Source organism: Phyllobates terribilis, unplaced genomic scaffold (genome assembly GCF_046119375.1).
Source record: "Phyllobates terribilis strain yellow unplaced genomic scaffold, ASM4611937v1 Scaffold_12__6_contigs__length_324123572, whole genome shotgun sequence".
Lineage (NCBI taxonomy): Eukaryota > Metazoa > Chordata > Amphibia > Anura > Dendrobatidae > Phyllobates > Phyllobates terribilis.
The window spans coordinates 32,568,099-32,585,022 of record NW_027362772.1 but is presented as its reverse complement, the minus strand read 5'-3'; the positions used below and the strand labels follow the sequence as shown (position 1 = coordinate 32,585,022).

At 47.2% G+C, this 16,924-nt stretch overlaps 1 protein-coding gene across 2 annotated transcripts in view; it reads right to left on the bottom strand.

Annotated features, from left to right (window-relative positions):
* Positions 1-14,911: 14,911 nt before the first annotated feature.
* LOC141172992 (uncharacterized) overlaps positions 14,912-16,924 on the bottom strand; it is a 41,415-nt gene continuing 39,402 nt past the window's right edge. For both annotated transcript variants that reach the window (XM_073657606.1, XM_073657607.1), the window contains one exon: positions 14,912-15,110. In XM_073657606.1, the coding sequence (XP_073513707.1) occupies positions 15,027-15,110 (84 nt within the window). In that variant the 3' untranslated portion in view covers positions 14,912-15,026. The remainder of the gene's footprint in view (positions 15,111-16,924) is intronic.

Sequence of the window (16,924 nt, the reverse complement as noted above, 5' to 3'; positions counted from 1 at the left end):
AAAAACACCATACAAAATGTGAAGCATTGTGGTAGTATCATATTGTGGGGAGGTTATCAAGTCCACAAAGTGTGAATCACGGGCAACATCATGTTGTGAGATGTTCTTCAAAAAAACACATGCAATGTAGGAAAGAAATTCGACCCTGTAGGAGGGAAGATTATGTAGAAATACTGAAAACTCACAGGGATAACTAAGAAAATTAAAGAGTACGAGGAGCTGTGTCATCCTTTAAAGATAGCTTAACGACAACAAAATATGGATTTTGAAATTTGTAGAGACTGCTACATAAATGAACCCAGAACCAGGGACTAGTAGAAGAAGGAAATCCCTGGTCAAGATACTGACCACTAAACTTATTACAAGATGGAAAGCTTTGATGAAGATAGTGACCTTTACTGACGAGAAAATTGACCTCTTATCTTAGTAGCAGAGGAAAAGGTATTGAGAAAATAGTGACTTATTATACTAGTACTAGTGATCAGCGAACGTGCTCGCTACTGCTCGGTACTCGCCCGAGCATCACTGTGCTCGACGAGTTCGGCGAGTATTTCCGGGTTTCTCGGCAGAGAAATTGGGTCCCCTCCCTGCATATTTGGCGCTCTTTACAGAGCCAATGAACATTCATAGATTGCCTGCCACGCACTGTAATGCCGTAGCCATGTTGGTTGTGTCATTACAGTGATTGGCTGGCCGCACAGCGTCATCAGGTCTAGATAAGACATGGCACCGATATGCTCATCTTAGTGAATGAGGCAGAATAAGGAAAGTTGCTGCTGCATCAGGGAGAGATTTGCTTCTTCACAGTTAGTATAGGTAGTCCAAAACATATATATATATATATATATATATATATATATATACAACTGAGCTAACAGTCCTTCAGAGGACTAATACATTTCAATATATTCAGTGGTGATAGCAGGAGTTAGGCAGGCAGGCAGTGTATGTGGCAGACTGCAGTGCATGAAACAGCACAAGAGTGTCCATTGAACATCCTGTTAATATAGGTATTCCACACAGCTGATAGTCCTACTGAATAGACTGTTAGAATTTGTATTATGGCAAGAAAAAAGCAGCTAAGTAAAGAAAAATGAGTGGCCATCATTACTTTAAGAAATGAAGGTCAGTCAGTCTTAAAAATTGGGCAAACTTTGAAAGTGTCCCCGAGTGCAGTTGCAAAAACCATCATGCGCTACAAAGAAACTGGCTCACATAAGGACCGCCCCAGGGAAGGAAGACCAAGAGTCACCTCTGCTTCTGAGGATAAGTTTATCCGAGTCACATGCCTCAGAAATCGCAGGTTAACAGCAGCTCAGATTAGAGACCAGGTCAATGCCACACAGAGTTCTAGCAGCAGACACATCTCTACAACATCTGTTAAGAGGAGACTTTGTGCAGCAGGCCTTCATGGTAAAATAGCTGCTAGGAAACCACTGCTAAGGACAGGCAACAAGCAGAAGAGACTTGTTTGGCTAAAGAACACCAGGAATGGACATTAGACCAGTGGAAATCTGTGCTTTGGTCTGATGAGTCCAAATTTGAGATCAACCACCGACGCAGAAAAGGTGAACGGATGGACTCTACATGCCTGGTTCCCACCGTGAAGCATGGAGGAGGAGGTGTGATGGTGTTGGGGTGCTTTGCTGGTGACACTGTTGGGGATTTATTCAAAATTGAAGGCATACTGAACCAGCATGGATACCACAGCATCTTGCAGCAGCATGCTATTCCATCCGGATGCATGGCTCCCTCATGCCCAATCCTGGTATGCATGGTACCCCATCCCTCATCCCTATCCTGTTATGTATAGTACCCCTCATACTGGTATGCACCGTACCCTTCATCACTATACTGGCATGCATGGCACCCCTCTTCCCTATCCATGTATGCATGGCCCCTCATCCGAATCCTGGTATGCATGGCCCCCCCAAATCCCTATCCTGGTATGCATGGCACCCCTCATCCCTATCCTGGTATGCATTGCATCTCTCATCCCAAATCCTGGTATGCATGGCACCCCCCATTCCCAAGCCTGGTATGCAAGGTACCCCTCATCCCCCAATCCTGGTATGCATGGTGCCCCTCACCCCTCATCCCTCAATCCTAGTATGTATGGTACCCCTCATCCCCAATCCTGGTATGTATGGTACCCCTCTTCCCCCAATGCTGGTATATGTGGCCCCCTCATCCCTCAATCCTGGTATGTGTGACCTCTCATCCCATAATCTTGGTATGTGTGGCCCCCTCATTTCCCAATATTGGTATGCTTGGCTTCCTCATCCCCCAATTCTGGTATGCGTAGCCCCCTCACCCCCAATCCTGGTATGCATGGCCCCCTAATGACCCAATCCTAGTATGTGTGGCCCCCCTCCAATCCTGGTATGAGTGGCCCCCTCAGCCCCCAATCCTGGTTTGCGTGTCCCCCTCACCCCCCAAATCCTGATTTGCGTGGCCCCCCTTATCCCCAATCCTGATATGTGTGGCCCCCTCATCCCCCCATCCTGGTATGTTTTCCTGGCTCCCTCATTCCCAATCTTGGTATGCATGGCCTCCTCATCCCCAATCCTGGTATGCATGGCACCCCTCATCCCCAATCCTGATATGCATGGCTCCCTCATTCCCAATCGTGGTATGCATGGCCTCCTCATCCCCAATCCTGGTATGCATGGCACCACTCATCCCCAATCCTGGTATGTATGGGACCCCTCATCCCCAATCCTGGTATGCATGGCACCCCTCATCCCCAATCCTGGTATGTGTGGCCCCCTCATCTCACAATCCTGGTATGTGTGGCCCCCTCATCCCCCAATCCTGGTATGTGTGGCCCCTTCATCCTCCAATCCTGGTATGTGTTGCCCCCTTATCCCCCAATCCTAGTATGTGTGGCCCCCTCATCCCCCAATTCTGGTATGTGTGTCCCCATCACCCCCCAATCCTGGTATGAGTGACCCCCTCATTCGCAATCCTGGTATGCATGGCACCCCTCATCCCCAATCCTGGTATGTGTGGCCCCCTCCAATCCTGGTATGCGTGGCCCTCTCAGCCCCCAATCCTGGTATGTGTGGCCCCCTGCCCCCCCAATCCTAGTATGCGTTGCACCCTCATCCCCAATCCTGATATGTGTGGACCCCTCACCCCCCAATCCAGTTATGCATGGCACCTCTCATCCCCAATCCTGGTATGCGTGGCACCCCTCATCCCCAATCCTGATATGCATGGTCCCCTCCCCCCCAATTCTGGTATGCATGGCACCCCTCATCCCCAAACCTGGTATGCATGGTACCCCTCACCCCTGAATCCTGGTATGTATGGTACCCCCCATCCCCCAATCCTGGTATGTGTGGCCCCCTCATCTCCAAATTCTGGTATGTGTGGTCCCCTCATCCCCCATACTGATATGTGTGACTCCCTTCATCCCCCAATCCTGGTATGTGTGGCCCCCTCATCCCCCAATCCTGGTACGTGTGTCCCCATCACCCTCCAATCCTGGTATGCATGGCACCCCTCATCCCCAATCCTGGTATGCATGGTCCCCTCATCTCCAATACTGGTATGCATGGTCCCCTCACTCCTCAATCCTGGTATGTGAGGCCCCCTCATCCCCCAATCCTGGTATGTGTGGCCCCCTCATCCCCCAATCCTGGTATGTGTGGCCCCCACACCCCCAATTCTGGTATGTGTGGCCCCTCATCCCCCAATCCTGTAGTGTGTGGCCCCCTCATCCCCCAATCCTGGTATGTGTGGCCCCCTCATCCCCCAATCCTGGAATGTATGGCCCCCTCATCCCCCAATCCTGGTATGTGTGCCCCCCTCATTCCCAAATCCTGGAATGTGTGGCCCCTCATCCCCCAATCCTGGTATGTGTGTCCCCATCACCCCCCAATCCTGGAATGCATTGCCCCCTCATTCCCAATCCTGATATGCATGGCACCCCTCATCCCCAATCCTGGTATGTGTGGCCCCCTCAAATCCTGGTATGCGTGGCCCCCTTAGCCCCGAAGACTGATATGCGTAACCCCTCACCCCTGAATCCTGGTTTGTTTGACCCCCTCATCCCCCAATCCTGGTATGCGTGGCCCCTCACCCCCCAAATCCTGGTATGCATTGCACCCCTCATCCTCAATTCTGGTATGCGTGGCACCCCTCATCCCTAATCCTGGTATGTGTGGCCCCCTCATCCCTAATCCTAGTATGTGTGGCCCCTTCATCCCCCAATCCTGGTATGTGTGGCGCCCTCATCCCCCAATCCTGGTATGTGTGGCTCCCTCATCCCCCAATCCTGGTATGTGTGGCCCCCTCATCTCCCAATCCTGGTATGTGTGTCCCCATCACCCTCCAATCCTTGTATGCGTGGCCCCCTCATTCCCCAATCCTGGTATGCATGGTCCCTTCAATCCTCAATCCTGGTATGCGTGGCCCCCTCATCCCCCAATACTGGTTTGTGTGGCCCCCTCATCCCCCAATCCTGGTATGTGTGTCACCCTCACCCCCTAATTCTGGTATGTGTGGCCCCCTCATCCCCAAATCCTGGTATGTGTGGCCCCCTCATCCCCAAATCCTGGTATGTGTGGCCCCCTCACCCCCAATCCTGGTATGCATGACCCCCTCATTCCCAATCCTGGTATGCATGGCACCCCTCATTCCCATTCCTGGTATGTGTGGCCCCCTCCAATCCTGGTATGCGTGGTCTCCTCAGCCCCCAATCCTGGTATACGTGACCCCCTCACCCCCAATCCTGGTATGTTTGGCCCTCTAACCGCCAATCCAGGTATGCATGCCCCCTCATTCCCAATTCTGGTATGCCTGGCCCCCTCACCCCCCAATTCTGGTATGCGTGGCACAACTCATCCCCAATCTTGGTATGCATGGTCCCCTCCCCCCCAATTCTGGTATGCAAGGCACCCCTCACCCCCCAATCCTGGTATGCATGGCTCCCCTCATCCCCAATCCTGGTATGCATGGTACCCCTCACCCCCAATCCTGGTATGTATGGTTCCCCTCATCCCCCAATCCTGGTATGTGTGGCCCCCTCATCTCCCAATCCTGGTATGTGTAGCCCCCTCATCCACCAATCCTGGTATGTGTGGCCCCTTCATCCCCCAATCCTGGTATGTGTGCCCCCCTCATCCCCCTATCCTGGTATGTGTGGCCCCCTCATCACCCAATCCTGGTGTGTGTGTCCCCATCACTCCCAATCTGGAGTACGCGCGTGCCCATTTCATGCTGTCCGGCACCATTTTGCTGAAGATACACTGCAAATGTGTCTTCAGAAAAATGATGCGGATAGCGCTGTGCGCATGCGCCGATTCTGACGGTGCATTCATCTCCCGAAGACACAGCCCGAAGACTCATCGCGGTCTCCCGGATAGATGAGTTATTAGGGGGCCGGAGATCGCGGTATGCATTCTGTGTTTACGCATACCGCGATATCCGTGGCCACAAGCCTCATCCTAAACTCCTCATTTAGGATGGGGATGTGTTCCTCTGAGGCATCCAGACTGCGCAGGAGCGTCGCGCTTGCGCAGTCTATAGGGGCTTCAGACAGACGGACACTTATACAATTATATTATAGATAGATAGATAGATTTTCATCTTAGCTAACAGTCCTTCTGAGGACTAATACAGCTTCATATAATCAGTGCTAGGCAGGCAGTGTATGTGGCAGACTGCAGTGTATGATACAGCACAAGAGGGTACATTGAACGTTCTGTCTGCTGCTGCAGTAATAATTACAGATATTTGTAGACATAGTCCAAGATATCAGAGGCCAGGGAAACATTTTTTGCATCTTCATCCTGGTTATTTGCTTAAAAAACAATCCAGAGTACACAATTTTTTTGCTCCATTTGCTTGTTCTCACTGCAGAATAAAGCCAGATTTGTTCCATATTTCAGCGATAAAAATACAGAAATTTAAACTGAACGTTGAAAATATTGGCCTCCTTTTCCATTCTGTTGCAGTGTGTCGGTCAAGCTATTCACAATAGGTGTCTCTGATGAATAGTATTAGCAAATTACAGACCTGCTATTTAAAACTGTGGTTCTCTGTCAGACATATCACCTATAAGAATTTTCCAAAATCAGAAATTTCTTCCATTTTCATTCCGTTGCAATGTGTCGGTCAATATATTCACACTAAGTGTCTGTGAAGGATAGTGTTAGCAAATTACAAGGCCTGCTATTTAAAACTGTGGTTCTCTGTCAGATATAACACCTATAAGAGTGTTCCAAAATCAGACTTTTTTTCATGTTTATTCCATTTCAGTGTCGGTTAAGCTATTCCCACTAGTTGTCTGTGAAGGATAGTATTAGCAAATTACAGGCCTGTTATTTAAAACAGTGGTTCTTTGTCAGACATAACACCTATAAGAGTGTTCAAAAATCAGCCATTTCTTTCATTTTCATTTTGTTGCACTTTGTCAGTCAAGCTATTCACACTAGGTGTCTGAAGAATAGTATTAGCAAATTACAGGCCTGCTGTTTAAAATTGTGATTATCTGTCAGACGTATAACTGTTTTCCAAAATCAGCCATTTCTCGTGAACGTGGAAACTATTGACCACCATTAAAAATGGGCAAGGTGCAAGGTAAGGGACGGGAAAGTGGACGTGATGATGATGGTGAATGCAGAGGCCAAGGACGTGGCAGTGGGCAAGCTGAAATTGTGCCACAACAAACACCCACATCTTATTGCTCGACCTTTCCTGTCCCAATTACTAGGGGACCACAGAACAGCACTATTGAACACAGAGCACAGAGCAGTGTCAAAAGGTTCTTGGTTGGATACCATATAATGCTTCCAATCCACATGGTCAAGTCTCAGTAGGCATGAGTCTGGACCGTATATTCCTCAGCCTGATCCTCCTTCCTCCCACCATGCCGAGTGCCCAGAGACAACTGATCCTACACTTGGACACTCAAAAGAGCTGTTCACTTTTCTATTTGTAGATTGGGGCATCTCGCATGGCAAGCTTCAAGCGATTCAAGAAAAGAATGCGTGTAGCGATGCCCAAATATTGGAGCAGCCACGGGCACACGAAGGCGACGGTGGGAAAGTGCAATTACTGTCGCAAAAGGTGGATGATAATGATGATGAGACACAATTGCCAGAAAGTCAGGCGGAGGACCAGGGTGCAGAAATGGAAGACGAGGTGGTGGATGATATAGTAACTGACCCAACCTGGCAGGAGGACATACAGAGAAAGGACAACAACACACAGCGGTAGTGAGGCATAGCACCACAACGGGCAGGATAAAGCAGTGCGGTGGCCGCAGACACAAGGTGATAAAGTATTCTTCATAACTTCAACAAGACGGAAGTTGACAGTACAACTGTTAGGTCTTCCCGAGTTTGGTTATTTTTTAAAGACTCTGAAGATAACCCCAAAAAGGCCATTTGCAACACCGGCCAGGCCAGAATCAGCATGGGTAGCAAACCAGGAGCCTGACCACCACTAGCATGATCAGGCACAAGGCAACAAAGCAGCCGACTAAGTGGGCCAAACCACAGGGTCCAGCAACAGTGTCTGTGGGTGATACCACTGTTCTCTACGCTGTTTTGTGTGCACGCCAATCCCATGTGTTACGTTCGCGCCCGGACAGACTGGCGTGAGCGTGGTTAGTGATCCCACTGGACCATGAACCGAGGAGTGCCTGGAGGGGCGTAACTAAGTATCAACCCGGTCCGACCAAGGTCGCACGGTGGCTCAGTCGACTCTGTGAACCAGGGAGGAACCGAGCAGAGGGACCAGGTGCTACTCCAGGTCAGATCCCGGTCACAGCTGTTGACCCACACTGGGGAATGCAGGAACAGGTAGGTTAGACTGACATATAGACAGGTGGGTACTGGCAGGCACGGCTGGTATGCTGACAGGTGGGTATTGGCAGGCACGGCTTGTATGTAGACAAGTGGGCACTGGCAGGCACGGCTGGCATGCAGACAGGTGGGCACTGGCATGCACGGCTGGCATGCAGACAGGTGGGTACTGGGAGGTAGGAACGCAGGCAAGATAGGGAACAGTACAGATGGGGATACAGGAATGGATCCCAGGTGCGGTAGACAGGCAAAGCAGAGCAAAACCCGCAGGTGTGGTGAACAAGCAGAGCAGAGCGAAACCGCAATTGCGGTGAACAAGCAGAGCAGAGCAAAACCGCAGGTGCGGTGAACACGCAGAGCATAGCAAAAGCCAAATCGCCATTGCAGTGGACAAGCAGAGCGGAGCAAAACCGCAGGTGCAGTGGACAAGCAGAGCGGAGCGAAACCGCCGGTGCGGTGAACAAGCAGAGCAGAGCAAAACCGCAGGTGCGGTGAACAAGCAGAGTGGAGTGAAACCGCCGGAGCGGTGAACACGCAGAGCAGAGTGAAAACACAGGTGCGGTGAACAAGCAGAGCAGAGCGAAACCGCAGGTGCGGTGAACAAGCAGAGCAGAGCAAAACCCGCAGGTGCGGTAGACAAGCAGAGCAGAGCAAAACCCGCAGGTGCGGTGAACAAGTAGAGCAGAGTAAAGCCGCCGGTGCAGTGAACAAGCAGAGCAGAGCGAAACCGCAGGTGCGGTGAACAAGCAGAGCAGAATGAAACCGCAGAGCAGAGCGAAACCGCAGGTGCGATGGACAAGCAAAGCGGAGCGAAACCACAGGTGAGGTTGATAAGCAGAGCGGAGCAAAACCGCAGGTGCGGTGATCAAGCAGAGCGGAGCGAAACCGCAGGTGCGGTGAACAAGCAGAGCAGAGCGAAACCGCAGGTGCGGTGGACAAGCAGAGCAGAGCGAAACCACAGGTCCGGTGAACAAGCAGAGCCAGATACACACAAGGTACTTACAATGAAGTAGCGAGTGTAAACAAAACTCACAAACAGAAGTTCAGAGACAACGAGTTGGAGCAAGGTGCAGGTTCAGACACAGCAGGAAAAGGGAAGGTTCGGACATAGAGACAAACAGGTAACGGGCTAGGACACAGTTCAGACAGGAACTGAACCAGGGACAAGATACAGGAACGAGCCTGGGAACTCAGCCCCCAGTATGGTGGAGACAGACTAGAAGTCACAGATACAGGTAAGAGGCCTGGGTATACAGCCCCCTGGGGCGGAACAGACAAGATACAGAACAGGACCTGGCAAATCAGTTGCAAGGAACACACTGAAGAAAAGTGTTGCTCAGGCACCCCCTACTGGGTGGAGGGGGTTTAAGTATCCAGTGACTCATAGCAATAGGCTGGGGAGGCATTAGGAGTGCGCACACAGTAACTATAAGAATCATGCAGTCACCGCGCCGCCACCCTAAGCAATCAGACAAGAGACACAGCAGGTACTTGAGCAAAGTGTGCAGCCTGGATTGATAGGTAAGACGGCGGTCTTGCATGGTGAGAGGTGGTAAGCCATGCAAGCACGCCGCCAGGGATGTTACACCCTGTCCATGGTGCATGGCAAGATGCCTCCCGCCTGCAGCTGTCATTAAATATTCTCAACTAGCACCATCAGCAAGCACATCCATGTCCTTGTCCCAACACAGCATTCAGTTGTCCCTACCCCTTGGAACGCAAGCACAAATATGCAGCCAATGCCCCACAGGACACACTACTAAATTCACTCATTTCGCGAATGCTTGTGCTCGTAATGTTGCCTTTTAGGCTTATGGAGACGGAAGCTTTCCACAACCTAATGGCGGTGACCGTCCCTCTGTAGTCGGTCACGTGCCCTCACAATGCAGTCACTGGTAGAGTCCACCTAACCACGGACACGTTGGCAAGTGCTTGTGGGCAGGGATGGTACATCTCGCTGATGGCACACTGGGTTAGCATAGTGGAAGCCGGGTCCCAGTCTGACCTTGGGACAGAAAACTTGCTCCCGATGCCGAGGATTGCGGGCCCTGGGTCACCTAGGGTTGCCCCCACATTCTACAGGTCCTGCTCCTCCTCCTCCTCTTCAGCCTCCATCTCTGAATTGACCACATCAGTCGCAAGCTGGATGCACTGCATCACTCCCTCGGCCAAGCGGCAACAAGCTCTGCTGAAGCTAATATTCTTAGGTGACAAACCACACAACCTTCAACCAGGCATGGTCGTGTGTGACAATAGCCGGAACCTGGTGGTGTCTCTGAGGCGAGGTGGGCTCAAACACGTACCATGCCTGGTCCATGTGCTTATCCTCATGGTTCAGCAGTTTCTCAAAACCTACCTGGAGCTGTAGGATCTGCTTGTCAAAGTACGCCGCCTGTGTGCCCATTTTAGAAAGTCAACTTCAGCTTCCGCCGCTCTTGCCATGCTTCAGCAGCATTTGCAGTTTCCTGTTCACCGACTGATCTGCAATTTCCCCACGCATTGGAACTATACATTGCCGATGTTGGGAAGGATTTGTGAGCAGAAGAGTCAGTTGTGGACTACCAGCATCAACAAGGCCGTCGGTATTCAGGTCTGACTCTACACATAAAATCTCAGAAGTGGACATGGATGTCAGACATTTGTACCATCCTCCAAAACTTTGAGGACTCCACCAAGATAGTGAGCGGCGATGACGCCATGATTAGCGTCGTCATCCAGCTTCTCTGTCTTCTGAAACGCTCTCTGCTCACAATCTGCATTGCAGATGGAGCACGATGAGATGGAGCAAGGAACCATACAGGGTGATTAGACACAGCCCAGCCTCATCTCATCCCAACGTGGATTGGGTGACAATGAAGAAGAGGAGGATGAGGAAGAATAGGAGCTAGTTTCCTGCACTAAAGACGGTACTATCTGCACAACTGTCATACCGTCTGTTCAGCATGGATGGCCTGTGGACAGAGAGGAGGAGAAAGAGGATGAAGAGGAGAGCATGGTCAGTCATCCTCTTGGTGAGGACACGAAGTCTTGTCTGTTAGCAGTCTGACACACATGTCTGAGTTTATGTTACGCTGCCTTTCCCATGACCCTCGTGTTGTCCAAATTTTGGGTGACAGTTATTACTGGTTAGTGAGACTTCTAGACCTATGCTACAAGAAGAACTTTCTGTCTCTTATTTCCTTACAGGAAAGGCCTAATAAAATGGGGCAGTACAAAAAGGCCCTTGTTGCAGAAATATTTAAAAAAAATTCCATTTCAAAACGCTGGCGCCAGAGGTCACAGTTCGCTGGACAACCAAGGAGTACAGGCAAGAGAGACACAACTCCAATCCAGCAGAGGCAGGGGAACACTGTCAAAGTTCTGCAGCAGTTTTCTTGACCCTCCCATTGCACAAACCCTGAGGCGTGGGGTATTCTCACAAAGAAAGGAAAAGTTTTGGAAGATGGTGTACCTTGCCGACCGTACCAACGTCCTCCGTGATTCCTCTGTGCCTTATAGTTATTGGATATCCAAGCTGGACACGTGGCATGAACTGGCTCTCTACGCCTTGGAGGTCCTGGCCTGCCCTGTCGCTAGCGTTTTGTCAGAGTGGGTTTTTAGTGCCACTGGTGGAATTATAACTGATAGGTGCATCCGTCTGTCAACTGAAAATGCTGATAGGCTGACTCCTATAAAAACAAGGGCTGGATTGGGCCAGACTTCTCAAAAACACTGAATGATAGCAGTGTAACATAAACTCAAATACAGTGTCTTTTTTTGGGGAGGTCTAACTCTATTCCCATGCACCTCTGTCTTCACACCCAGACATGGGTATACGCTTCCTGATTTTGTCTATTTGCTCTTGTCCTCCTCTTTCTCCACATCCTCATCCCCCACCACCATATCATCACCATATGTACCATATCAACATATCTACGTTTCTTGCAAGGTGCATTGGAGTTCCTCACAATTTTTGGCAGCCGTTGCTTCTCAGCATAGGCAAACAGTATGGGAGACACACTTCCTAATAATGGGTGTGACATTTTCCCATTAGAAAGGAGATGGTCTGCTATTCAGTTATAGAGTATGCAGTGATTCCAGCGGCTGCCAACATTTGGGAAAAAACCCACTAACGATTTAAAGACACATAGAGGTGGGCCTCAATAATGACATATTCCCATTAGAAAGGAAAGGGTCTCCCATACTGTTTTCCTATGCAGTGACTGCAATGGCTGTCAAAAATTTGGAGGCACTCCAATGCCCCTTGCAAGAGATGTAGAGGTTGGAGGGCCTCCATAAAACAATGTTCACTGTCATTGAAATATTAATGTCAGGGAGATATTAATGTCAGGAAAATATTAACCATTTCTCCCCCCTGAAGCTCCCCGCACCACTTGTCAGTGCAAGAACTGTCTCCATAAAAATCTCAGCTCAAAGCCTCAATTAACACAGTCATGAGTAAGGACTTAAATAAACGCTCACAGCCAAAAGGTGCCACCAGACTACATTTTTGTTTTTGGTTATTTATTTTGCTTTATATACAAGTCATTACCCTGGAAAAGATGTTCCTTAACATGCTTCCCAGGAAAATCCATTTTGATTTCGTTTTTGTATGTTTTATTGTGAGTCTGTAAAAGTGGCGTAATTCCTCTGAAAACGTTGTTGACAGCAGTGACCTGGGAGTCAGAAATGCTTCCAGGGTTCTTCACCATGCTGTTCTGATGTAATTTGAGCACTTTTCCCATCGATTTGGGCAATTTTTAGGCCTTCTGCAGACCACTCGGGGGAGCCACCGGAAACATGCTCGGGTTTCCCATAGACTTACATTGGGCTCGTTACTCGGTCCGAGCACTCGAGCATTCCAATTTGCTCGACTCGAACAACGAGTACCGAAGCATTTTAGTGCTCACTCATCACTAGCTAGTACAAGAAGTAAAGTCTTGGAGAGGATAGTGATCTGAAGAGTTACTACAAGAAAAAAACTTTATAGAATTTAGTGACCTCATGGGCGGGTACAAGAAGGAAGTCTTTGGTTATTTTAGTTACTTGCCAGTTTTCTGCCATGTTACCAAATGTGGTAAATTGCCTTATTAACACTATCAGTTGACTTACAGCATGGCCAGCCTCAAGTGAGCTATACTGTAGATATTGACAACTGTCCATCACTGAGTTGTGAGCCATCAGGCTGCACCTATTGCTGATGTGAATCTCCAAATATGATGTTTTGTGAACTAAAGATAGGCGGAAATTCTAAAATTTGGTAAAACCCTTTTGACTATTAACAACCACTGAAATTTTAGTGTCAGAGCCATTGAAGACTTTTTAATCAGAACTTTTTTTTCTGACTTAGTTTGCACTGTTAATTGCTAGGTCAAACATCCATGCACCCTAAAGAAAGTTTGGTCATCTACAGACATCAGACTGTGTTTTTTTAATCAAGTACATTTGAGGCAAAAAGTTATTAGACACTTAGGCTAAAGACTGGCAAAGTAATTTTTCCCATTTGTCCATATTTCATGAAAATGTGTACATATTTTGTGATGAGTCAATTACAGCAACTATTTTGCTGACATTATAGACAATTATCAAACACTCAAAGACAGAGTTGGTTCAGCTTCATTAAACTACAGATGTTCATACCTTTAATTTTCTTGAATTTCACGAAGGACTCCAATTTCTAAAAAAGCAAATATAAAATTGCAAAGCACCGTGAAAGAAAAGTCTCTGAAAGGCTACAATTCTCTGTACAAATGCTGGGTGGCACATATCTAGCATCTTGTGACCAAGTATCGTGAAATGAAATTTTTAAAAAGCTTGACATCTTAGAGAATACATTTAGGAATAACTTAAAAAATGTAAAAGTAAGGATTCATCTGCCTATCAAGCAGTAAGTGAATTAAACAGTTATATATAACAAATACATTTAAATTGTCTTAAAAATCTTTAAAACAATTACTTTGAATAGTTGCCGATTGGCCAAATGGAAATTTTAAATTGATCAGGAAAACAGATGTCTGCTAATCCTTTGGAGGAGTTTTCTCTGGTGATATAAACAAATATTGAAATGTTTGGTCATAATGGCCAGTGATGTGTATAGCGGTAAAATACTGAAGAATATCATCCTAACCGTGAAGTATTGGGGCAGCATGTACAATTAGTGAGGAGGTGATCAATGCGGGATGTAGCGGGCAGGCAACATCATGCTGTAGGATGTTCTGCAGAAAATAAATTTCACCATGAGGAAGTAAGGTTATTTAGAAATACTGAAGATTTATATGAAGGCATGTTTGAGTACCTTAAAGTTCAGTTGAAACAACATCATAACCTTTGGAATTTGTCAAAATGACTTAAACACTACAAAGAATATAGACAAACCTGACTGATCTTCTCAGTTCTGCTGAATATTTCATTGATGTTACAGCTGGTTTAAATGATGGTCAGAAGTCTTTGCTCAGACCCAGCCTTGCAATTCCTTTTCTGTTTTTGGTGTTTTTATATACCTGCTGAGCACTAGGGGCTATCCTACAAGTTCTTCTTTCTGTTCCTTTGTGCAAATGCCACTGACCCATTCAGATTAAGTGAGAAAAGTCCATAAATCACCGCACTACTGGACCAGTTGTAGGGTCCAATACCATATAATTATAGAAAAACCTCAGCACTCAAGAGTGTAAAGTAAACTTTATTTAAAGCAGTCCACTGCAAAAAATGTTTCGGTCAACACAACCTTCTTCAGTGTACCAAATGATGGGAATGGTATCACGAAGAGGAGGAAGGAACGCAGTGTTTCCACAGCGTCATTTCTGGGAGCCTGGGTATGCTGGAATAGTGACCAGGATGCGGTATCCACCGCTAGTATGAAGTTCGACAAGGGCTGCAAGCCTAGAAGTATGGGAATGGCAGCAAGGATGTACGTCTGCCGTTTCAGTGGAGGCTGTGGGACACGGTCTGTCGGAATTGAGGTACACATGCGGTATCCATCGCTAGTGTGCGTATGGGTGAACACACGGTGGACACCGCATATGTACCTCAACTCAGACGGACCCTGTCCCACAGCCTACCCTGAAACGGTGGACTTACAATCCTATTGAGCTCTTTCCCTAGCCACTTCTCTGTCCTTTCATTTATAGGATACACTTGAAATTATGTAACAGTTCTCAAGACAAAGCAGATACAATGGCAGATAAAGAAACAATAGACTCCAATGTCATCACAGATGGATTTATTGTCATTTTAAATATTTTTTCTATGGACATTTTCATATTCGCTAGCTACAGCGCCATCGGATTGTATAACGGTGTCTGCAGACAGAACAGGCTGAAAGAGAAAACAAGATACTGTTATTACCATCTATACATATTAATGTTCCTCAACACTGAATATGCAACACCTAGCATGGAAAGTCATGCAATAATGGAAATCACAGGATGGCTAGACATTAGGGATGAGCGAACTCATTGAAGTTCGGGGTTCTGGTATTCGACTGAATTTTAGTCCAAAGTTGAACTTGAATATGAGACCCGAACCCCATTGAAATCTAAGTGTCCAGTAACGAATCCTAAACTTTAAAGTTTAAAGACATGTTACTAATCCGTAAATGATTAAAAAAATAAAAATGTTCAAAATATCTGGTTTTGTTCAATCTAGAGACTGAGCGCCACTTTCCAGAATCCCAGCACTTCCAACATCGGCTACTATCACTGAGGTTATTTATGGTCATCTGAGGAAGATTCTACCACTAAATGCACTTGAAAAAATCATCAAGATCCTCTGCTGGCAGCTGCCTTTGCTATTGGCCACCAATGATGTCGGAGATGTGTTCAATGGGCGACAAGTTCTGAGATGGTATACAGGATCATACAGGGCAATGTAGAATACTCTCTATGTTAGCAGTGGAGGCAGAGCAGAGTTATGCTGGCTAAGAAAAACTGTATTGCACATGATAAACTACAGCAGGAAGGTTCCAATGGAAACTGGAGTGTGAGTAAAGCCTAGAGGAGCAACCCTCAAGGGGTGATATTTACAATGAGATGCACATTTAAAAATGAGTTTTATTAACACAAATTAATAAATATATAAGTACATTATTATAAGAGCACATTATTATTATTGTGGAAATGACTTTTTAAGTCTAGTTACAGTGGGGAAAAAAGTATTTAGTCAGCCACCAATTGTGCAAGTTCTCCCACTTAAAAAGATGAGAGAGGCTTGTAATTGACATCATAGGTAGACCTCAACTATGAGAGACAAAATTAGAAAACAAATCCTGAAAATCACATTGTCTGATTTGGAAAGAATTTTTTTTAAATTTGGGTGGAAAATAAGTATTTGGTCAAATACAAAAGTTCATCTCAATACTTTGTTATATTTCCTTTGTTGGCAATGACAGATGTCAAATGTTTTCTGTAAGTCTTCATAAGGTTGGCACACACTGTTACTGGTATGTTAGCCCATTCCTCCATGCAGATCTCCTCTAGAACAGTGATGTGTTGGGGCTGTCGCTGGGAAATACGGACTTTCAGCTCCCTCCAAAGGTTTTCTATAGGGTTTAGATCTGGAGACTGGCTAGGACCTTGAAAAGCTTCTTATGAAGCCACTCCTTCGTTGCCCTGTCGGTGTGCTTGGGATCATTGTCATGCTGAAAGAACCAGCCACGTTTCATCTTCAATGCCCTTACTGATGGAAGGAGGTTTGCACTCAAAATCTCACAATACATGGCCCCATTCATTCTTTCATGTGCACAGATCAGTCATCCTGGTCCCTTGCAGAGAAACATCCCCAAAGCATGATGTTGCCACCCCCATGCTTCACAGTAGGTACGATGTTCTTTGGATGCAACTCGGCATTCTTTTTCCTCCAAACACGACGAGTTGTGTTTCTACCAAACAGTTCTACTTTGGTTTCATCTGACCATATTACATTCTTCCAATACTCTTCTGGATCATCCAAATGCTCTCTAGCAAACATCTGACAGGCCCGGACATGTAATGGCTTAAGCTTGGGGAAATGTCTGGCACTGCAGGATCTGAGTCCTTGGCGGCGTAGTGTGTTACTGATGGTAGATTGTGTAATGTTGGTCCCAGCTCTCTGCAGGTCATTCACTAGGTCCCCCATGTGGTTCTGGGATTTTT